At 38.1% G+C, this 24,494-nt stretch overlaps 1 protein-coding gene across 1 annotated transcript; it reads right to left on the reverse strand.

The window, feature by feature from the left end:
- Positions 1-1,513: 1,513 nt before the first annotated feature.
- DMRTA1 (DMRT like family A1) lies at positions 1,514-6,564 on the reverse strand. The gene is made up of 2 exons (XM_016208767.2): positions 5,943-6,564; positions 1,514-2,667 (listed from the first exon to the last, which is right to left on the reverse strand). Exons 1-2 carry the CDS (start codon positions 6,562-6,564, stop codon positions 1,811-1,813), a joined length of 1,479 nt encoding a protein of 492 aa, XP_016064253.2. The 3' UTR covers positions 1,514-1,810.
- Between the last annotated feature and the right edge of the window lie 17,930 nt (positions 6,565-24,494).

Raw genomic sequence — 24,494 nt, forward strand, 5'->3', positions numbered from 1 at the left:
GCATTTAGGAGATTCAAGAACCCCATGAAATTATGTGCAAAACTGTGTGTCTGAAGGTCACTTCATAGAAGTCTTTGGTTTTATCAGATCCTCAACGAGTTCTATTACCCAAAATGGTTTTCTTCACTCAGTTTGTAGCAATTGAATATCGACTACTTGCCAGGCATTGTACCATGGTCCAGGCTTAAAATCTAAAGTATTTTTATAAATAATGAATATTAATTGCATCAACTAATTTTACAGGATCTGTTTTCTCAAATGCACACATTAAAATTAATGCATACTATATTAAACATATTTACATCCTAAATCAGTGATAGATAAAGTGCAATCATTTAATATGATATTTGCTGGTAAAATATACTTTAGAAATATATTCTCATTTGGCTTCATGGGAAAGCCTTCATGATGACAGAACTGATAGGGCTTGAGTGAGTCACACACACACACACACACACACGTGTAATTTAAGAAATCTCTGGTGAATCATGCTGCTCACACTGTTTAAACCATCTCTCATTCACCAACTATCTTACACCACAGCTGGGTATCTATTTACAATAAAGTTACTGTCCTTTAAAAAAATGACGACAGGTTAAAAAAAAAAAAAACCTCCATAAAATTGTTTTGTAAGCAGTTTTCTCAGGGACTTTCCATTGATTGAAATAAACAGCTTTCAAATGCTCCAGATTTTTAAAATCTCAAGGAAACCTCTAAAATTTAATAACTATTTTTCTCCTTTGGGAATCTCATAATCTCTCTTCAGTGCATTAAGCATCACCTATCTAGAGTCAATCAATATTTATCTGAACAGCTATTTAAGTTTTCTGAATGTTATTTTCACCTTTGAGAATGACTACTGTATTCTTGTCACAAACACATAGAATATTTCCCCAGATACAGGCATAGCTCTCTAAAAGCCTAAAATTCTCATCCACAGCAAATGTTCACTTTACAGTATGAAAATTTCTATGTAGCATAATCTAAAATAACTATTTCAAAAAATGGTTACCTTATATGAATTAGGAAAATTAGGAAACCATTGGATTCTATCTATACTCTTATCAGAACTGAGTTGCAATTAGTGATAGTGGCCAGGAGATGGCGGAGTCTTATTTCCTAAGATTTACTTCTTGGGCCTTTGTGTAATTCACAAAGTACACTTTAAGGAGAAATGTTTTATTAATGGCACTGTTATCACAAATGACAGATACGAATGAAAAATAAGACATTCAGAAACAAATAAGGAATTTAAATTTCTCAAAGGTTTTACTTATTACAACTAATCATTTATATATGAATAAAATATTTTAAAATACTTTGAATAACTTTTTTCTCTCCAGTGTACAAGGAACAGGAGAAAGTTTAAAACAATCATTATTTAGAAGTACCTCAAATTTTCAATTCTTCCTTTTGGCTAATTTTATATTACGCTGGATTGTTTTATACTTACAAATGTATTTTACAACTATAAACTGCACTTTTCAATATAATAAAAACAAGTATAGTTCTAAAATAGAAAATTTACAATGTATATTTTAGGCAGAAAATGCATTAGCTTAAAATAAAAGTATTTCTTGAAATGGCTTTATTTAAGGCACAGATAATGTTTAAATACTTCTTTCACTTAATAAATGCTAAAGAAGTCTTTAGATCTCAAGTTTATTATATTGCTTGTAAAAAGTGGCATCTTTAGTAATCCACTCACATACAAAGTAAACACATCAGTGGGTGTGGGTGTGGGTGTGGGTGTGGGGTTGTAGTGCATGCCTTCTAGAAATACTCCAGGAAGGGAGGGCAGGCAGATGTGTCACAGATCGTCCTGATTCAGCCTGGAATACAGTCTGCTAGCAGTTACGGAGTCTTTACTAGGGTGGTAGGAAGAATCCCTAATCATCCCCGGAAAGGCATAATCCAAAGCTGGGTGGAAGGGCAATGCTGGCACCAAGCCGGGAGTCAGGTAGGGAGCCATGAGACCAGCCAGCCCTCTCCCGGGAGGGGGGTATGCCAACCGTAAGGGACTGACGCCTAGCCTAGGACCTAAGCTGTAGAGACCCGCATCGCCTCCGTAAGCAGCAGACGCGGTGTGAAGAGGGGAGAAAGCTGACTTATTTCCTAGCGCTCCCAAGCCAAGTGCAGCTAAGCTGCAGTGCGAAGCGGTCTGGAAAGCTGCACATCCCAGCTCTCCGGGGCTGGCTAGGCCCCTGGGGCCCCTGGGGCCGGGGGGCTGCTCTTTCCCGCTCAGGACCTGTTCGATGGCTTGGACCACGTCCCCTCCGCAGACGTGCAGGATGCCCTCCAGCCGGCTGCGCCTGTGGCCCGGGAAGATCTTGGTCAGGATGTCAAGAGGGTCCCGGGGGCTCGAGGACACCGAGCGAAGCCTGGCTCTGGGAGCAGGGAAGTTTCTGGCCCACTCGCTCTCGTTTCCCGATTCCCGGTCAGAAGACGACAGGGACCTGGGGCTCTCTTCGCCTCCTGACTGGTCCCCAGGGGGCGAAAACAGAAGGTTACCATGCTTGTTTGAGTTCTGCGAAACAGATGACCGAAGATGTTGTTTTCCAGTGACACCAGTAGCCTTCGGAGGCGATCCCAGGGTAGGGTGATGGGATTTGGAGGCGGGTTCTTTTAGTCCACTCTGGAATGAGTCACATTTACTCTCTTTTTGTTCTGGAGGAAAAGAAAAGAGAGAAAAAAAGAGTCAAATCAAGGGAAAGCTTCCCAGACCACAGTGCTACTCACTTCCCAGAACACAATGCTACTCACTCAAAAGTAATGCTGGAAAAAATAGCTCATTCCCTCAGAGTGTATTAGTACTTATTCATTCACTGCAAGAAATTTTAATGAATTAGAATTTTGTAAGATCATTTGGAAATGCCAGTGTTGGAATAGTGGGGAAATGCTATTTATTATGCCATTTCAAGATCACAAAATTATATAATATATAAATGCAGTAGTTATTAAGGAATCATAAGTGAGAGTCTATTTTTACCCCAAATTGTTAATGTAACACTGATATCTCACACTGTTTGCCCCATCTTGGCAATCTGAAGTTTTCCTAAATGTTACCCTAGTTTTGTTGTTTTCCAAGTGAGTCTCCTTTTCACAATGACACCGTGCAAAAAGAGCTAAGTAAAATAATTATGCTTAGATAAGAAATCAAAAGAAGAAACAATCTGAGTATGAAAATGAATATTCTATTTAATCACTAATGCTACATTTCTACAATTGGTTTTTTTAACGCTCACATTTCAGGTTCCAATTAAGTTATCTGAATAATGTGAAAAATAACAAAATTGCTTACTTTACTTCAAATCTAAACCAACAACGACGATTCCTGTACCAATCTCAAATCACACCAGTCACATATTTCATTTTATGTGAGAGATGATAGAGTTGGTATTTTTTATAATTCTCTGTGAATTATAAAATTTTCAATCCCTAGGAAAACATCAAGAAAAGAGGTTATAGTAAAATTGTTTCTGAAAGAAAATTAGAAACTACACTATTGCACGATTGCAATCTGTATGGATCTTCAAAGTGTGTGGTAAAAATAACACATTAGGTGTTTGTTTCAAATCACAGCTCCCTTCCTATATTAAGGGGAATTTTCCAAAAATATTTTTACACAACAACCTGATTTTTCTATTTCAACATGTTGAGCATATGAATATTAGTAAAAGAAGAATATCTTTAGGAAAACAGCAATGCATATATTCGTTAAGTAACTTTTATTTTGGTTTACCCTATAGATATATTTTATCTCTATTTCCATTTAAAAGAGTAAATTGTCAAGTGGGGTACTCAGAATATTTCAGTGAGACTTCCTTCTTCTAAAAAGTTTATGAATGCAACAAAAGAAATATTGCCTAAAGCAGTGATTTGCAACCACAATGTACAAAACTCCTGTGTTTTCTCAAGGAGAGGTCCTAAATTCTAAGAAAAAGATCTACAGTTTATTTTAAAATTAAAGTAAGTGTACAATTGAAAACTTTGATCATTAAAATGCTGTCATTATATCAAACATTTAACAAAAGAAAGGATGTTGCTCCTGCAAAAGTACAAAGACTCTAGTATTTTCCACTTTCATTAAAACTCTTCTGATGAAGTCTGCAGGTAGACAGAGATTGGCATTGGTCTGCCCTTCCATTTTATTTACAAGGATGATTCACTAAATATGATCCCCTGGACATACAAGGTATCAAAATTTCATCCCTAAAGCAATTTATATACATTTTTTGGTTATTACATTGTACTCATGGAGTCTAATTCAATGCAATAAAATATTGATTGCATGAGACTATGTAGAAAATAAGGTGTCTTTAAAATACTGTGATGTCATTTATATCATCTCTGTTCTCTTGACTCCTGTTGCTCATTTTACTTCTTTACTTTTATCACTGCCTATTATGTCTTGTAGTTTTGGGGCAAGTATAGTTTTCCTCATTTTGAATATAAGGTCCTTTTGTGTAGGCAAATCTTATTTACCAATGAACCACTTAGTCTTTGTCTCATGAGTGAGTCAGTTAAATACCTTCCCACAGTTCGTGGCTATTGAGTCAGTTTGAAAAAGCCATGAAGCTAGTCTTCCAAAAAGGGGGGTCAGCTGAAGCAAAGAACAAAATAAAATAACTGACTCTATAGACCAGAACACTTTGGTACCCCTCCAAGAAAAACATATAAATCAATATCTAGCAGAGGGTCGTCAGCCGAGTCTCACTGTCAATTTATCCAATAAGGCATAGGTAAAAAATCATATATGCCTTATTTAAATACACAGATAGTCTTTTTTATTTTTTTCAAAAGCACATTCTGTGATCTAAGAGCTGCAATTTTCACAATCCAGGGATGTTTTCTAATTAAAGACTTACTATATCATTATTGTATAATTTCATATAATAGAGCATGTCCTGGATTTATACAAAAATACTGAAATGACATTTTTCACTGCTAGCGGGCCCTGTGGAGGACTATGAAATTTACTAAAATACAGGGGGATTTACATTAGCAGGAAAAGTTAATTTGGGATAACTCAGTCAAATGTGTGTGTGTATACATAATATATATCATATATATATGTATGTACCCCTCCAAGAAAAATATATAAATCAATATCTAGCAGAGGGTCATCAGCCCCCATATATGTATGTATATTTATATATGACCTAACACAGTATATGAAAGTGATTTGCAGATGGTAAATATGAGAAAATAATTAAAACTCTGTGGATAAGAAATCCCTAATATTGGGCTTTGAAATTCTTATTAATGTTTTTACAAACCTGGAAAACATTTTTTTTTCCTATGGGAAGAGCTGAAACTTCAACTATTAGAGCATTCTATCCTTCAGGAGGCTGACAGATGGGGGTGGGGGGTGGAAGAATTAAAAATTGAAGGGAATGGAATGAAAAGAGTTGGGTGGATTTCAGTCTCTTCCCCACTTCTAGCTGGCTCCAAAAATTTGCCCCAGAGGTAAAGAACTCTACCCTCAACTATCAGTGAGGTTCCCACATAAGATGAGAAGATTAACTCTGGTTTTATAGCTGAAAACAGGGCAGAGCAAACTCAAGACGCAGCTCCTCTCACTAACCGGGCTTGTCACTCAGTGCCCACTGGAGGCTCTGCTCACACGAGTCACAGAAACTGGGGCGCAAACTCCATTCCCGGCATGAGCTGGAATGGGGCTACTCCCCCTTCACCTTCTCATGATCTTGCCCGATCAACTGAAAGAACAAAGTTTTTCCAAAGTGGATGTGCCGGGCCTCAGCCCCCCTCTTTAACCTCACCCTGCAGAGCGCGGATTCCCAGGACTGAAACAAGCGCTTCTTAAAAGCAACTTCCATCGCCCGCCTCCGGGGCACGTTGCTTCTTTCAAAACGCTGGGTGTGTTTTTCCAGAACAATCATTTTTTTCTTTTGCAAAGAGGAAACGAGAGGCCAGCTCACCTTGCTTTTCCTCCGCGTACTCCGGCTGGAAAACCTGGAAAGCAGGGGTCGCCGCACCCCTCGCCCGTCGCCCGGCGTCGGGGCCCAGCGCGGCCGCCCCCGCAGGCCCGCCCGCCGCCGGGCAGCTCTCGGTCCCGCTGCTGCCCCCCGAGGGCCGAAGCCCGGGCGCCGAGGGTCCCGAGGGCCCCGAGGGCGCCGAGCCCAGGAGCCGCTGCAGCCCGCGGGCCTCGCTCTCCTCCTGCGCCTGCTGCCTGCGCAGCGCCACCTGGGCGGCCATGACGCGCTGGCGCTCGGCGATCAGGGCGCACTTGGCACAGGCGCAGTCCCGCCAGCGGCAGAAGCGCTTGTGGCCCTTGAGCGCCGAAACGACACCGTGGTTGCGACAGCGCGCGCACTTGGGAGTCCGCGGGTAGCCGCAGCCCACCGTGCCCACCGCCCTCTCCAGCCCGGGGGCCGGCGGGGAGGCGGCGGCGGCTGCCCGGAGAAAAAGGCTGGGCGGCCGCAGGAAAGTTGGAGGAACCGGGATCCCCGGCGGCGCAGGGGCCGCTGCCACCGGCCCCCGGGCCGGCAGGGATCGGCCGCTGCCGCTGCGGTCTCGGCTCCCGCGCTGCGACGGTTCCATTCCCAAGAAGAGTCTGGCGAGGGGTGGCGGCGGGAAAGCGCTGTCCACGCCCGCGCGCTGGATTCGGGGCCGGGGCACCCGCCGTGGTCCCGCCGCCTCCCACCCACGCACCCACCCGCCCACCGACCAAGTTTAGCACAGTTCCCGCAGGGAGGTGGGGACCGCCGCTTCCCGGGGCGGGAGGCTCTAGGAGGCGCAGGTGCCCGCGGAGCCTCCTCCAGTCCCGGGGAGCTCAGCTCGTGCCCCGCGCCCCGCGAGCTCGGAGCCAAAGGCTGCGGGGGAAGAGGGAGGGGGAGGGGAGGGGGAGGGGAGGGGGAGGGGGGCTGCCCCGCCCCGGGCCCCCAGCCGCGCTGGAGCCGGGCCGCGGGCGGGCGGGGCCGAGAGCGCCGGCCGTCGGGGAGGAGGGGCCACGGGAGATGCGGGAAACCCACCCGCCGGGACGCGCGGGCCCTTCCCCGGAGAAGCCCTGGTCTCCCGCTCGCTTCCCCGCCAATCCCTCCGTGTTTGCCCGTGTAAAACGCCTTCCAGCCCTCTCCGTGCCTCCCGCTGCCCTTCTTAAGCTCAGCAGCGCGTTCCGCCCTCCTCTCCCCAGTCCCGCGCTGCGAAGCAAGAGCGAAGATCCGAGCGTGGGGTTCTCCCTTCCTGTCTTACTCCTACAGGAAGTCCTCAGGATTGCAGCGCGGTCCGCGTTCGCGAGCAGGCGCCGCTGCGGGGCTGCAGATGTCGCTCGCCTGAAAGGCGCTTTATTTCAAATGGGCCTTAGGGCTACCTCAAAGCTATGGGTAATGAAGGGAATTAATTCGCATTCGGATTCTCGTGCATTTTGTTTACTTACACATGCAAATTTGGATTCTATGTTTTATTAAATTTTGAGATGCTACCTCCCAAAGAAGGCTTTAGGAATTTCTTATCTGGAACTATTTATCAACAATTGTGTGAGTAGGCGGGCAGCTCTGGGGGGTGGCGGCTTGGGGGGTGCAGGGATTGGGCAAACAAGAAAAAAAGAGAAAGAACTCAAGGACATGGCCAACAGTGTGGTGACTGCAGGGGGGACGGACGGACACGACGTGTGTGTGTGTGTGTGTAAATATATAGATGATAGATAGATAGATGATAGATAGATAGATGATAGAAAGATTATATATATATATATATATATATATATATATATATATATATATATATATACTGTCTCAAAAGTGCTTCACATTTCTGTTGTAAAGTATTGGGGAAGGTCGTTTAGACCATTCTTTAAATATGCTATCATAAGATGCATTCTTGAAATATGCATTTAATGCCTTTAATTGTAAGGAAAGATCATATTGCTTGAAAAGAAAAGAGCATTTGAGGAAGAAAATTCATGAGTTTTTGTTCTTAATGGACAGGAGAGTCTGGGCTTTGTCGCCCCTCAAGATAATATTCAACAGCCTTGACAGACAATTCATATCCTAGCCTAAGATGGAAAGTAATAATGGCATTTTTAGCATTCTGCCTGTCGACATCGGGTGTCCAGGAAAGGGCCTGCTAATGGGTCTGGGCTTTCTCCTGCCCATCCCACTCCACAGCATCAGTGCCATCGCCGCCCCCCCATATCCGCGTGGGGATGTCCTGTCATGGGGGTTGCTACCCTTCCTAAGCACTGGAACTCCCTAGGGTACTTTTAAAGCTATAGACACTCATGTCCAGGCATTCTCATTTCTTTGGTCCGAATTTTTTAAACTCTCAAGGTGATAATATAATACAACCAAGGTTTAGAAATGACGTTCTAGGAATTCCTAACCTCAGCAAATGCTGTAATACCCAAACTTCCTCTCACCTCTGTATCGTTGCTCAGGCCACGCCTGCCTAAAATCTAGTTATTCCCTTACTGTGGAACTTCCATTTGACATGAGAGAAATGAGTTTTAGTGCTACATGGACTATTAAAATACAATGAATTACTTAGTAAGAAAATAGTTCCCTTTTTCTATTACTTTTAAGAGCTGGTTACAAAGGAAAGTGTGCAGCATGGTGTAAGGATGTCTTTAGAATTCTTTAAGACTTGTTAATTATGATTTAAAATAATAAATAAAAGAGCCTCAGCAAGTAACAGTATTTACCTGGAATTTAACACTATTTTTTTTTTTTGTTTTAATTTGATTATCAAAGTTACCTTCCAATTATGGCAAGTGATATTGGTTTTCATCCAAAGAAGTGAAAGTAATTTTAAGTAAATGTATTTAAATGAAATGTATCTATTTACATTTAAGTGTATCTATTTAAATGATAAAATGTGTAAAAGACTGAAAACTAATAAACTTTGCTAACAAAAAATAAAGATCTAAATAAATGTTCATGGTCAGAAGACTCAATTCAATCTCAATCAAAATCCCAGCAGACTTTTCGGTATGAATTGTCAAACCTATTCTAAAATTCATGTGGAAATGCAAAGGAAGGATTTAGAATAGCCAAAACATCTTTGGCAAAGGGTGAAGTTGCAAGGCTAACAATATCTTACTTTGCATGTAACTGCAAAGTTACAGTAATAAAAACATTGTGGTATTGGTGAAAAGATAGAAAAATCAACCAATGTGACAATAGTTTAAAAATAGGCAACAAACTTTAGACAAAGGTGCAAAGACAATTCGGTGGCGAAAGGATCGTTTTTTCCCAACAAATTTTTCTGGAACAATTGGACGTTTGTATGTTAAAAAAAAAAAAAAAAAAAAAATTAACTTTGATCTATACCTTACACAACTTACAAAAACTGACTCAAAATGGATCAGTTTTATGGCAGGCCTAAGTGTAAGTCATAAAACCATATGACATAGGAGAATACCTTTGTGATCCTGGGTTATGCAAAGATTTCTTAGATGCAATAATAAAAGTATGATCCACAAAAGGACAAATTGATAAATTATGATTTATCACAATTAAATATTTCTCTTCTTCAGAAGACACTGTTCATAGATTGAAACATCATACAAATGAGTGAGAGAAAATAATTGCAACACGTATATCTGATGAAGGCCTTGTATAAATAATATATAAAGAAAGTTTCACTCAATAGAAAAAAAAACTCAATTTTTTAAATGAGCAAAAGATTTGAATAAGTGTATTGCCAGAAATGATATATAGATAGAAAAAAAGCACAAGAAAAGGTGCAGAACATCCACTAGTCACTAAGGAAATGCAAATTAGACCTACCATTATATATTATTACACATCTACTAGAGTGGCTAAAATTTAAAAGATCGACCACATCAAGTATCAGCAAGAATGTGGAGCAGTTAGGACTCTCATACACTCTGGGTGGAAATGTAAAATAGTACAGCCACTTTGGCAACCACTGAGAGTTTCTTAAAAAGCCAAATATACAGGTTCTCAGTCATTCCAGAAATGAAGCAAATGTCCATACAACAACGAAAAAACATAGTAACTTTATTCATATAGCAGAAAACTGGAAAAACCCAAACCACCATCAACAGTTAGTAGAAGCATATAGTGGAATACTACTTAGCAGCAAACAAAAACACATTGATACATGCTACCCATGAATAAACGTAAAAATAATTCTGAAAGACAGAAACAAGACAAAAATGAGTATGTACTATATGATATGCTTTATAGAAATCCTAGAAATCTATAGTGACAGAAAGCATCAGTGGTCCCAGACTATGGAGGGACAGTAAACGATGGGCAGGAAGGGTTACAAAGGATCAAAAGAAAACTTTTTTTGGCGGTGATGAATGTATTAATTATTTTAATTGTGATAATGATTTTACTTGTATATATGTCAAAACTTATCGAATCGTGTACATGAAATATGTACAGAGTATTGTATGTCAATTATACTCATAGAGCTGTTATGAAAATAAAACCCCTTGTTACCTGTGGAAGAAAAAAGACAGAGTAGCATGAAAAATTAGGGGCAAAGATGATCCTAATCTAAGCACCCAAAGCTGGAGCAATGATTCTGAACGCATGTGTTTCTTCTCAAATACACTAAAAATCCCAATACGTTCTCTTCTCATGATAATACTATGTGTTCTCTCTTTTTCTCAAAACATATATACTTCCCCCGCCCCCCTCCGTTAATGCTTCTAACAGCAAGTGAGCGCTGAGACTGTTCTTATAAGTCCCTGAGAAAATGTTAACAGCTGCAATTTAACAGTGGCAAGAGTTTCAGCAAATGAAAAGTTGATGAGAAAGAAGAACATGTTTTGTTTTGTTTTGTTTTGTTTTAAATATATCTTTATTGATTTCAGAGAGAGGAAGGGAGAGGGAGAGAGATAGAAACATCAATGGTGAGAGTCATTGATCGGCCGCCTCCTGCACGCCCCCGACTGGGGATCGAGCCCGCAACTCGAGCATGTGCCCTGACCGGGAATCAAACCACGATCTCCTGGATCCTAGGTCGATGCTGAACTGCTGAGCCACGCCTGGCCGGGCAAAGAACATATTTTTAAACTGTGTGCAGGTATCACAAAAATGTCATTTAAAAATTCATTCTAACTAAAGTTAAAAAAAAAAAAAATACTGGTCTGATGATAAATGGAAAATGTAGAAGCATATCAGAAGAAAGGAAAGGAAGTTAATAAATAGAATTTCTCCCAAGCTCAAAAACATCTGTGCAGGTCCTTTTTATTATTTATGTCTACTTCAATCCCTTCACCCTAAACGCTTAGAGCCAACTGCCATTTTTGGCTAGTTCACTGTACCCACCACTCAGCATAGAGGAGTAGAAGTGCAAATGAGCCATCATAAATATAGGCCTGACTCTGATCATAACTAAGCTGTTAGACCTTGGGCAAAAACATTTATTCACTCAGCTTCACTTTTCCCATTGGCAACTGAAAATACTGTCATCTCCAAGGATAAGTCCAAGATGGTGAACCATTTATTTTGCCAAGTCTATTCTGAAATTATTTTCATTAATGTTCTCAATCTCTAAAGAACCTCATTAGTGTCCCCACTAAGACTCAGTCAGAACACCTTTCCTGCTGGTAAAGTGAAAGTGTCTGTACATAGCTTGGCCTGAAGGTCTTGGCAAGAGGACTGGGGATTTGGAAGGAAAGGCTCTAAATTGCCTATTCATTCATGCATAAACAAATACAATTCCCTCCATGGCTTTAGGATATATGTGAGCACCCCCTGTATAGCCCATCTACTCCAAGGCTTCCCAGAGCCATACTATGTTTGCTAATGTCATGTTTTGTCGGTTTTGAGGGGAAAGTTTGAACTGTACTTCTATTTCTCTGGGGTGCTTCAGAAGGCGTTGGTCATCATCATGATTGAGAGGCCACAGTCTGCAGAGTAACATGAATTTCAACCCTTGGACTGTGTCTCATCAACTGGCTAGGCACCCAAGTCTGGGAAGAGACAGGCCTCCTCCAGACATAGCCTTCCTGGAGTATTGTTGGGAAAGGATGGGCATGTTTAGTGATATATATTATGGGCCAAGAAATGTCACTCCACCAAAACCAATATTCCTGAGAATACCCTGCCATTGGGAAGAGATAATTCATTATGCCAGATATGTTGCTATCCTTGCATGCACATCCTTAGGAAGAGACTTCCTTGCGGGACACATCTCTGATCCCTTGCTCTGGGATGACAACAAGCCAGTTGGAGACCATACACATCAAGGGGACACAGACTGCAACAGAGAGCAGATGTGTTTTCTTTCGTTGCTTTATGAGCTCTTTTCATAGTAGTTGAGGATGCTTACCCAGGATCATAAGAAACGAACAAAGGTAAGAGGCAGAGAAGTACCTATTTTTCCCTATAACCATTTCTAAATTCCCTGCACATAGTAAACATTCAACACATCTTTGAAAATAAAGAATAGATGTCACAGGACTTACTTGTAAGTTGGCTGAATAGGCACTAATATCACATTACTTTTCTTTGTATCCTGAAATTTTTGAGAAGTAATTTCCACTGCAGTAAAAATTAATCCTTTCCTGTTTTACCTCCCTAATGTTTACATAAGCCAGAGTGTGATTTCTTTTTAAGTATGGTTTACTGTTTCCTCTGTTTTCGTACTTTTAATATTAAGTAAGGTATTCTATGACAAATTTTTTTCTTAAAGAAAAAGTATTATGAAATTCTACAGTTATAGTTTTCATGCCACTGTAACTGTATTCTAGTAATTTTCAAAATATTTTCATCTAAGCACACAATGTTGCTTATGAATGTGATGGATTAGTGTGTTAATGTATTTACAGCTAATCTTTTTTCTGCACATAAAAAAGTTATGATAATATTATAGATGGTACTTTTAACTTAATATTGTGATCCGAAACATTTCCTATTTTGAACAGCTTTTTGCAAACATAAGTTTTAATAGCTATATAATTTTCCATTATTTAGCCATACAATAATTACTTAATTCTTCTAGTTTAGGACATTTATAATGTTTTATTTTCTCCCTGTTTTAAATTAAAAAAAAAAAAAAAGAAAGAAAAGAATATGTGAGCTTAAAATGGCTTCTATATTTCAAATTATCTCTTTAGAATAAACTCCTATCAATAAAAATACTGAATTAAAGGTTGTGGATATTTTTTAAGCGTTTGACTTGTTACCAACTTTCTCCTGAAGAGGTCATATGAATTTTAATTTTAATATACAGTTCATTTCATCATCACCTCATGTATCCTTTCTTTTTCTTTTAAATAGAAGTGTCTTTCTTATTACGAAATTGATGCTGCTTTCTCCTGAAATAATAGTGTAATGCAAAGTTCCATTAGAAAAATGATTCTCCAAAGTTTCAGTTCATAGAAAGATAATCACCATTTTGCAAGGCTCTGAGTATGATTGGGGGGATTTGAAGTAAAGCCTGGCAACAGCTCCAATCATTGTAACAAACTCTGATGGTTCTTTGAGTAAACTACACAGCCTTTTGTGAACTTGCTGATTTAAACAATTCGCTGTAAAGGAGTGCTGTTGACTTAAAGACCAACCGTAACAAGAAGCCTTGGTGCCAATGTGGTTAATTGCACAAGCACGTGCTCAAAAGCCCTGCTCTTCATTTCCTTACTCTAATGGATCTAAGTCTGCCCTGCAATGGGGCTCAGGACTTATGAAGCTCCTGTTTTGTTTTTAACTCGTAGGATATTTAAAGTAATTTATGTTTAGGGATTGAGATAAGCATTGTGATTTGTCTTATGCTGAATAGAACCCCCTTCATAAATGAATGTACGTGAAAACATCTCCTGAGAATTCAGTCCCTAAACAGTTTCACTCAGGAAATATGTGAAAGCCCTTTGCATGGCTGTTAAAGATCGTAGCAGAATGAATATCACATGAAGCATTTTAATAAGAAGTTTAATCTAAAAATACATCCTAGGTAAGTTACTTAAAAAGAAAAGACAATGGCCACTAACCAATAGATTTCCTTCCTAAAATGTTACCACCTTAAAGGACAGGTCTACATGGACACCCCTTTCTCACTATTATAGCTCCCTTCTAAGAGAGGTTACTGTGGATTGTGCACTGGTGCTTGGGCTTTATGTATATTATGTCCTCATAAATCACCTTATTAAGGCCAATTATATTATCCTGATTTTACAAATGAAAGTAAAAAAGCAGTTTCAAAGAGCATAAGCCCTCGAGGTAGTCTAATATTCCAGTTCTTGGTGCTCACACCCCTCCCTGGAAGTGGGGCAGACCAGGCCCAGAGCCGCCTGGCACGTGGCTGCTCACGCAGTTCCCCGAAGGGATGCTCGCTGGCTGCCTCGCTAACAACCTTAAAAGTGCTTCTAGTCTTTCAGTTAACAACAGTGGCATTAAAGAAGAAAACTAATAAAGAAAAATTCAAAATCCCATATTTTGTATTTCTTCTTTTAATTTAGTGAAGGTAAATGATGGAGTTTTGTTGATTTCTCTTTCTTCCCCACATTCACCCATGTAACAGTAAGACAGAAATCAAGGCAAATTTTTTTACACTACTAGAAACTGGAAACATGACTTCCTTTTACTCTCAAGCATCACCAAAGTCAGATTAGGTACTAAATTTTACTCCTCTCAAAGCCTGACATTTAATTCAAAGGTAGCTTTTCCTTCTCAAGGTAATTGTTGTGAGACCCTGACATTTGGCATTAGAACTATACTTAGAGGCTTTCACAAGGTAAACATATTTACAGAAGAGAAGTTTTATATCCCCGTTTTGGAAAACAAAAGAGTTAACTTAAAAAAAAAAAAGATACCTTTTAGTGTGTTGGTTCCTCCTATGTTCCATTGATTGAACACAAACAAGATATGGGAATCAATACTTCAAGTATCTTCAAACCCCTACGTGTTCACGAGGAGTTGCCACAGGACCTAGAAAACAATTTTCTGTCCATTATTGTTATAAAAATGATGAAATTAACTTTGAAAGTTCCTATACATTCCTGTCTTTTTTCCTTCTGTCCTGTGCTGTGCCAGGGGCTATCTCCTGGGGTTTTCATTATAAGTGTCCCAATTAAAAAGCTGTGTGAGTAAAAAGAAATGGCTTCCATTCACAAGGATTTTAAGTAAGAGGTAAATTTGGTAAATCAGTCCCTCCCTGGCCCCTAGCCATTCGCATCTTTCGGTTTTGAAATTCATTTCAGGGTGAGCATAAGGGGATTGCTATTTGGTGTTGTCAGGCCTCTCACAGGGTTATTGTGTTTGGTAGAAGGTGGTAGTTTTTGATTAAGGTCTTCAAAGTCAAAGTTTGGAAAATAATAGCTGCACATCAAAACCCAGTTCCATAATGCAGCTAACATCAGGCTCTTTCAGGTGGCCCCAGGGAATTCCTCGATGCTCATATCGAGCTGTATAATTAGTCATCTATAACGGTGTAGTTAGAATTATGTGCAGACTTCTAACTTGAGATTCATCATCAAATGAGGTTCAGGAAAATCATTACCAGGAAAAAAATAATAAAGGAGCCTATCTACTGATGTTCTCCATTTTATTCTGAATCCCTGATTGACTGCATTTCTGTTCTTAAGACATCTCTTATTGACTCAATATCTTTATAAGAATACCTGTGTTTCATTTTTAGGCCATTTATTCAACTATTTCATGAAACCCTGCCTACTAGATTAAGTTGCTGACCTTAAGCTTTTTTGCTGTACCTCCTTCTATATTTGCATTACTTTTCCAAAAAGTCTTAACATCCATAATTACTTTCAAATGAGGGAGGGTTTTTACATAATTTCTAGTTTCCTTTTTCCCTTCTAGAACAGTTATTAACATTTAAGAAAAAAAAGCCATTTGTTCACGTGTCCATATAAATAGCACAACTGGCATATATTATATAATCATATGTCATATATAAATATACATATGTTTTCTTAAAGAAACTATAGAATCACAGGGGGAAAACACACAATAAAAAGCCAAGTAAATTCATAGTTAAGGGGTAGATGTGCCATATGTTTCTCTAATACTGAGGCACAATGGGGTCCATCAAAAAACTCATTAAATCAATGGAAATAGCAGCTGGGGGAGGGGATCAATGGGGGAGAAAAGAGGACATCTGTAATACTTTCAACAATAAAGATACATTTTTAAAATATTTCTATTCAATTCACTTCTAAAATAGAAAAACGGGAAAATAGTGGACATGTTCTATTTCTTCTCAGGTTTGAATTGATCATATTAGCATGGGGTTAGTGCGATGCAAAATGCTAATGTATCTCTCCTCTCAGCATCTAAGTTGATAAACTTTTAATAGCTTTTTCTTTATTTTTCCCAGTAAAGATGAAGATGTCCACCTCCCCTTACTCTTTGAATATCTCTCATATAAAAAGTAAAGCTTTGCCAAAGCACCTAAATAGTAGTCATACAACAGACAAACTGAGCCTGATAAATGACTGGAGCAGTAAAGAAAATAGTAATGTGTCTGTTCTGATTATATGGACTTCAGAATGAGGAATATATCATATTATAAATTGCTCCCACTAAAATTTTGTGCGATTTTGGTAAAGGCCTTGGTTCTCAAGGCATTACTTTTCTCCTCTATAAATGTAGTTTTAGATGCTTTTTAATGTCCACCAGTTTAAGAATCTGATGAAATTTATGAGTATCTGAACACATGCACATATCAAAAAAATTTGCATAGCATTTCCAGTCCGTTTTTAGTTTGAGAGCAAGAATCATTCCTAAAGGAATGATTGTTAAAGTCCCTTCCTGGCTTAAAATTCCATGGTTCTATGCTAATATCAATATGAATCTTTCTGATTCACAAAGCACATCTGCAACACTGAGACCAAGTCTCTGAAGCCTTTAAAAGTCTCCTATGGAAGGAACTTAATGCAGAATTATGGAATCTTAAGAGTGCAAAGTGACCTTAGCATTGATTAGTTTTCTCTTTTGCTAGATTAACATATCTATAGTCATGTTTTAACAAAAACAATGCTCTGAAACAGAATGACAAAATAAGCCTGAAAAAAGTAACACCTCTGGCTATTTGGTTTAATAATAAAACTTCATATTCTAAAATTTGGTTTTTTTCTTATATCATCTTCAAAATTCTCACTAAGTTTAGAAATGTTTAACAACTGAGACAAATATGTTTTCCCTACTTGATAATCACCACATTGCAAATGTTAAACTCCTTAGAGATCATTCAAGTTTTCATGCATCAATAATGAAGTCAGAAGCACAAGGCTTAAATTCTAAAGGCAAAATCCACATTATTATCAGTAATGACTTCAATCATTTGATATCCTAAAACAGGTGGAGTGGCATCTTTCAAAATTCCAAGCTTCCCAGGGGTTCCCTCTTAATGGTTTTTGTATCTGTAGAATTTTTTAAAAATCAATTGAGTGGTATGAACTTTTAAACAATACCCCCAAATTATGTAATTTTGTGTATTTTAAAATATATGTCAACTTCATTCAATGCCTGCTCTCCTCTTATAAAACGGAGAGTTCATCAGGCTTCAACACACTGTCAGGTAAAGAGACCTGTCTTTTTGTCAGTAGGTTCTGAGACTGTCAGATTCTCACCTGAACTATAGACATTTGAAATTCGATTTGTTTGTGGAAAGCAAGAGGAGAGATTCTGATAGAAAAAAGCAGGTATCCCCTCTGTTTGCTATCTCTTTAGTCTTTTACTCTTGACTGATCCCTTGTCATAAGCCATGAGCAAGCTCTAGTGTCTGTGATCTTGCAAAGTTTTCCTTCACCCCTCTCAATATGCTATTCTTTCTTATCTCTGCTTCACAGGCAAATGCCAGCAGGAGCTGTCTACACACTCCGTCTCCACTGCCTCATCTAACAGTCACGTCGGGCAGGCTTCTATTCCCTCTGTCCACTTACCACACCTAAGGTCACCAGTGAGCCCGCGCTTGCGGGGCACAGGGCCCTCGCCACTCGTCACCTGCTTGACCTCTCAGCAGTTCTCAACGGCCACGGGTGCTCAGCGTTCCCGTCTCTTGCTTCCGCGCCACCGTAATCTCCTCGTTTCAGTCCCGCTTCTCTGCTTCTTCTCGACCTTATCTGCCCATCCCTCTACTTTTCCTTCTTCATATATAAGCCTCTGAGAGCTCATTCATGCGGTTATGATTCTTTAATGCTCATCTCCCCTAATAAGCATGGGAAACAGAACCGTTTTATTTCCTGCTGTGTTCTCAGTGCCTCGATCACCTAATAGATAATCAATAAACATGTATGAGCAAAATGAATGGAGAAGGCCCGGAAAGGATCAGGCTATAGTTATATAGCCACAGTTGTAGCATCTCATTTAATCCCCATAACATTTCTGTAAGATAGTTATTATGCCTATTATTTTGAAAAAACAAAACAGATGCAGAAAGTTGACATATATATGTGTGTGTGTATGTATGTATATAGATATAGATGATACAGAGATAGAGATGGAGATAGAGATAGAGATAGAGATAGATATGTAGATATATATATCTCCAGATTTGCCTCATGCCAATGCTCTTTCTACTGTACCTGCCTACTTCTTTAAGGTTATTATTGAAAGAAGATAATTAATAGTGGCCCATGTATCATAAAATACAAAATCAAATCATACTGATGTTAAAAAGGCACATCCTCTAGTTCAGAACTTAGGAGAAATTCCAGAACTAGAAAGATGTCCCTACTTCAAGTCTCTTGGTTCTTGACCATCTGATCTCAAATATCAAAAAAATTTTCCTTAAACAAAATTTCCAAACAAAGCTCCTCAGAACTCATGGGGGTTTCAACAAAGTGGGATGGATAGCAGAATTATGCTATCTACCTATCTTCCTCATAATACCAGATACATTTATCAAAAAATTTAATATCTATTAATGTAATAATTTATATTATTTTAGCATATTTGAAAACTGGTGTATAATTTCTGGAAAGCTGAAGACCACATTCTCTTGCTCACTCTGAAGTCTTATCAACCTTCTCAGAGTAAAACTATCTTTATTCTACAGTCTCGGGGCATCCAAAGTAGATAGAACAAAAAGTAATATCAATAAACACAAAAATACAGTATTTATCCTTCAGTAATTAAAGATTATAAATAGAAGCAGAGTAACTAAATTAAAGTTTAGCTTGTATAAAATTTTATTGACAGTTGTTTCTCAAGGTGCTCAGATCATTAATATAATTTTAGAAAAATAACATTTACCACTCGTTTTTAGTAGTCATTGTAATTCCACATTCTAATAACCATGACAAAATGTAGGAATTTTATGATAAAGAATCTCTTTTTTTTCCAGCATACTTAAGCTTTTCAGAATAATCCCTTTACCTCTGAAAGGTCAAAGACAACCATGACTATTTTAGAAACCAGAGAAGAAAGAATGCTCAGATGAGAAGCATGATTATCAACTGGGAATAAAGTCAGTCAGAAAGACCACGTTCAAACCTGATTCTGTCGACTACCAATAGCATAACTTAGCAGCAAACAAGAATACAAATTCCTTCAGCCTATGTCCTTCCCATGTGAAAATGAGGAATGTACATAGATATTAAATAAGATTAATATATGTCAAATTACCTAGAGAAGTGCCTGACACATACAGGCATTCACAAAATATGAGTTGGCTTAATTTTGTAAACAGTGCTAGTCATGCTATTCCCTCTGCAAAGCTTTTCAAAACACAGGGAGTTCTTTTCCATATTCCCTAAGGCTAAAAGCCTGGTAAAATTAGAAATAGCAGCATCACAGAAAAGCATTAATTGTGAATAACTTACATTTAATTATGTGTACTTTCAGAGACTTTGAGTTTCCATTCTGGCATGTAAGGAGGTTGGAAGTCATCATTCTGTCTAAACAGATAAAAAGGTGAACAAATTGAAAAATCAACAACTCTTTTGATATCTGTTAGAGAAATGAGGTCATAGAACAAACTGCTACCCCCAAAATTAGAGAGAAAGATAGGAGGATACAAAGAATCATAAATTACTGGATGGATCAGAAGCCCAGGAGCAGAAACTTCTCTGGGAACCAGTACAGAATAGAAAAACCTGACTATCCTTGATGAATTCCTGGAGGCTCAACATGGACAAGTCTGAGAGTTAAAAACCAGAAGAGCCCAACACTTTTGTGAGTTTTACTGCCAGGGGCTCTACCAATGACTATCAGAAAATGTCACAGTGAATATCAGAGAAAAATCCCCTCCTGCTTCCAGCAAGGGGAAGGGAAAAGTAACCATTTTGAAATACATCAAAGCATTCTGTCTTTGGTAACAAGGCCTGCCTCAAGAGAAACTCTTTTAGCAGAACCTAAATTATGGGGGCAACATCAGAGCCTAACCAACTTAAGGGAAATGTGCAACTCCAGCCAGCTCTGGCCACCCTGTCCCACCTAACGGGCAAGGGATGGTAGGGAAGCCCAGGGGCACTGCCCAGGGGCACAGCCTCACTAAAAGACTGAGACCTAATCACAGGACTGTAGAACTTTCCCCCTCCTCCCACACCTTACCACCAAATTACTAAAGACCTATTTACCACAGTTCATTTTACCTAGAACATCATGTCTGGCTTTCTACAAAAAAACCACAAGGCATACTAAAAGGCAAAACACACAGTTTGGAAAAAGAAAAAAAAGGGACAAGTATCAGAACCAGGTGAAAATATGGCAGGGATGTTGGAATTTTCAGACCAGGAATCTAAAACAATTATGATTAATATGCTAAGAACTCTATTAGGAAAAGTAGAGAGTATGCAAGAACAGATGGGAAACATAAGCAGAGAGATGGAAATTCTAAAAAATAATTTTTAAAAAACAACAAATGCTAGAGGTCAAATCCACTGTAACAGACGTGAAGAAGGCCTTGAGTGGGCTCATTAGGAGGCTGGACATAAGAGGAAAGAATCTCTGAGCTTGAGGATATGCCAATATAAACTGCAAAGCAAAGAAAAAAGGCTGGAAAAAAGGGAACAGAATATCTAAGAACTGTGGGATAACTACAAAAGACATAACATGTGTAATGAAATTATCCGAAGGAGAAAAGGAAAGGAGACCCGGAACAAAAGAAATATTTGAAGCAATAATGACTGAGAATTTCCCAAAGCACAGATCCCAGAGGTTTAGAAAACATGAAGCAGAACAAGGGTAAAAAAAAAAAAAAAGAAAAGAAAACAACAACAAAAACTATACATAGGTATCATATTCAAACTGCAAAAAGTCAGAGACTAAAAAATATATTGAGAGAAACAAAGTAAAAAGATACCTTACGTGTATAGACGAACAAAGAATTATGTCCATTCTCAGAAACCACGCAAGCAAGAAGAGAATGAAGTGTTTCAAATGATAAAAAATTTTTAAAAATCAAACCTAGAATTCTGTATCTTGAAAAATTATCCTTCAAAAGGGGAAGAGAAACAGACTTTCCAAACACATTTTGAGTGAATTTGTTACCAACAGACCTGCCTTCAAAGAAATGTTAAAAGAAGTTTTCCCCTCCCCAAAAGGGGAAAATGATAAATCAGAAACTCAAATCTACATAAAGAAAGAGCATTAGAAAAGGAATAAGTGAAGTTAAAGTAAAAAACTTTTATTATTCATATTTAATTGATATAACAGGTAACACCTTGTTCAAAATAATACCAGCAAGGTATTTGATCATTAAAGCTATGTACAAGTGAAATGAATGACACCAGCAATACAAGGGATGGGAGCGAGGCATTACGGATACATATTTTGTTCTCATGAAGTACTTGCACTGCCTGTGAAGTGGTACACTGCTACTCGAAAATAACTTGAATTAATTGTAAATGCATATTGCACACTCTATGGCAACCAGTAAAACAGGTTTGTTTTTTAAGTAAAATGAACATGCCAAGGAGAGAAAATGGAATTATAAAATGCTCAATTAAAACCACAAAATGCAGAAATTAGTGGAAGACAATAAAGGAACCAAGAACAAGAGTAATAAGTAGAAAACAGTAAGTTATGGTATATATTAACCCTGCTATATCAATTATTACTTTAAATGTCAATGGTCTAAATACACCAATAAAAAGACACAGATTGTAAGAGTGGATTCAAAAATGAGACCCAATTATATATTCTCTACCAGAAACCCACTTTTCATAGAAAGACACATATAGACTAAAATTAAAGGGATGGGGAAACATATATCATGCTAATAACTAATCAAAAGAAAGCTAAAGTAGCTACAATAATAAGTACTTTCATGATGAGTGCTCCTTCAATGCCAATACAACTGTTTTAATTTTTATTAATTTGAGAGAGAGAGAGAAACTTCTGTTTGTTGTTTCACTAATTTATGCTTTCATTGGTTGCTTCTTGTATGTGTCCTCCTGACCAGGGAACTGACAATCTTGTCATATTAGGACAATACTCTAACCAGCTGAGCTACCAGGCCAGGGCCCAGTACAATTGTTTTGTTTTATTTTATTTTTTTAACTTATCTTTATTGTTGAAAGTATTATAGATGTCCCTTTTTTCCTTCCCTTGACCCCTTCTAACCCACACCCCCCCTCCTGCCCCAGGCCTTCACCGCGCCACTGTCTGATTCCATGGGTTATGCATATATGCATATAGATTCTTGCTTAATCTCTCCCCGCTCACCCACCCACCCTCGTCTAATACTTTAAAAGACTACTCAAACTCCTGCCTCCTTCATCGATGGAGTAACAAGACAAGATTTACCTCACCTCTTGACATAAAGCAGACAAAAATATATGAAACAGTGGTTTTCAGTAACTGGATATCCCAAAGGTTAACAAAATAATTATGAGAATGAGTATTTATTAAGGCTAAAGAAAAATTATTTGAAAAAAGAGGACATAGTTGTGTCAAAATTCAAAGAAGTCAAGCAAATTAACTAAAATGTATACATTGATTTAGTGAAATAAAAATAGATAAAAACAAACAAACAAACAAATAAATAAATAAATAAATATTCTTGAAAAATCAGGGATAAATTAGGCAAAACCCCATACCTACCTTTTGGTTCTAGTTTCAACCCTGACCATAAATGCTACTCTATCAGTAGGTTGAAGGAAAGGAAGGAAAAGAGGAGAAAACCACCATTTGTTGGAATGTTGTGGAAGCATCTCTAAGATTTGGATACAGAGATTAGGACCTCAACAATGTGGTGACATCAGATCCTTTCGAACTCATGGTTTCCATCAGAGATTCATAAGCAGCTAAACTCTGATTCTGCAGTCACATAATTTCATAATGTTACATAGAAAAAATGTTCTTACTTATAGACTGTTTTCCTGTAATTTGGAGAAACTATAAGCTCTTTCAAGAATCTTCTCTATTTCATTTTTAGATTATTTGAATTATAGGTCTTGATACATAGTATGTGCTCAGCGAATGTTTGTTGTGTAAATGAATGAATATGTGAGTAAAGGATAAACTAAGTAGGTGTCATTGATATTAAAAATACTTACTACAATGTTCAACTATGATTTATTGCTGGAACTCTGCAGATATCTTACTTCCTCAGATGTAATTATGCTTTAAAACATTCCTCTGAATCCGCAGTTTGATTTCATAAAAAACACACTACTATTTTATAAAAAACACACATATTTGTTTATAAAAAAAAATGCCAATGTCTCTTGTAATATACCAATCACAAAAGATAATAGTTTCTCCTTTTTTCTTTAATAGAGCAATGTGACACTTCATTACCTTGGTATCTCATTATGTATATGACTCTGGTTTTGCAACACCAATCTCCATTACAGATTCCAGAGTACATGTCTCCTAGAAAAAAGAAAAGGTTAGAATGACCTGCCAAATGAATTGAAGCTACCAGTACAATTGCTAAAACGTACCTTACAAAAACAATGTTAGAGGTTCTTAAAATTGAGCCATACAATATTGAAATCCATGAAAGTAATTTAACATAATAAATATAGTATTCACTCTGGGAGATAATAATGGCTATAAACATAAGCAGAAAGGCACAGAATCACAAATGATTTCTTGCTTTGAATGTCTTATTGCTAGCCAGTATTATTACTGTAGCATTGCTACTTTATCCATTAACTGGTGTGATATTTAGTAATAGCATTATCAATATTAATGATCAACATAACTATACTATGACCCTTAGCTATTTATAAAGTCTGAGGTTTTAGAGTCCCTTATTTGTCAATATCATAATAAGTCAGTTAACTCAAAAAAGAACAACAAATGAGGCCAAGAGTGAGTAGAAGGAAGGAAATAATAAAGATCATGGCAGAAATAAACGGAATCTAAAAACAATACAAAACGTCAATGAAATCCAAGAGCTGGTTCTTTGAATAGATAAACAAAACAAGATTGGGAAACCATTAACCAGGCTCATCAAGAAACAGAGAGGACCCAAATAAATAAAATCAGAAATGAAAGAGAAGTAACAACTGACACAAAAGAAATAAAAAGGATTGTAAAAAAATATTATGAGCAACTATACACCAACAAATTGGACAATCTGGAAGAAATGGATAAATTCCTAGGAACGTACAATTTTCCAAAACTAAATCAGGAAGAATCAGA

Source organism: Miniopterus natalensis, chromosome 12 (genome assembly GCF_054644295.1).
Source record: "Miniopterus natalensis isolate mMinNat1 chromosome 12, mMinNat1.hap1, whole genome shotgun sequence".
In the NCBI taxonomy this organism is placed as follows: domain Eukaryota; kingdom Metazoa; phylum Chordata; class Mammalia; order Chiroptera; family Miniopteridae; genus Miniopterus; species Miniopterus natalensis.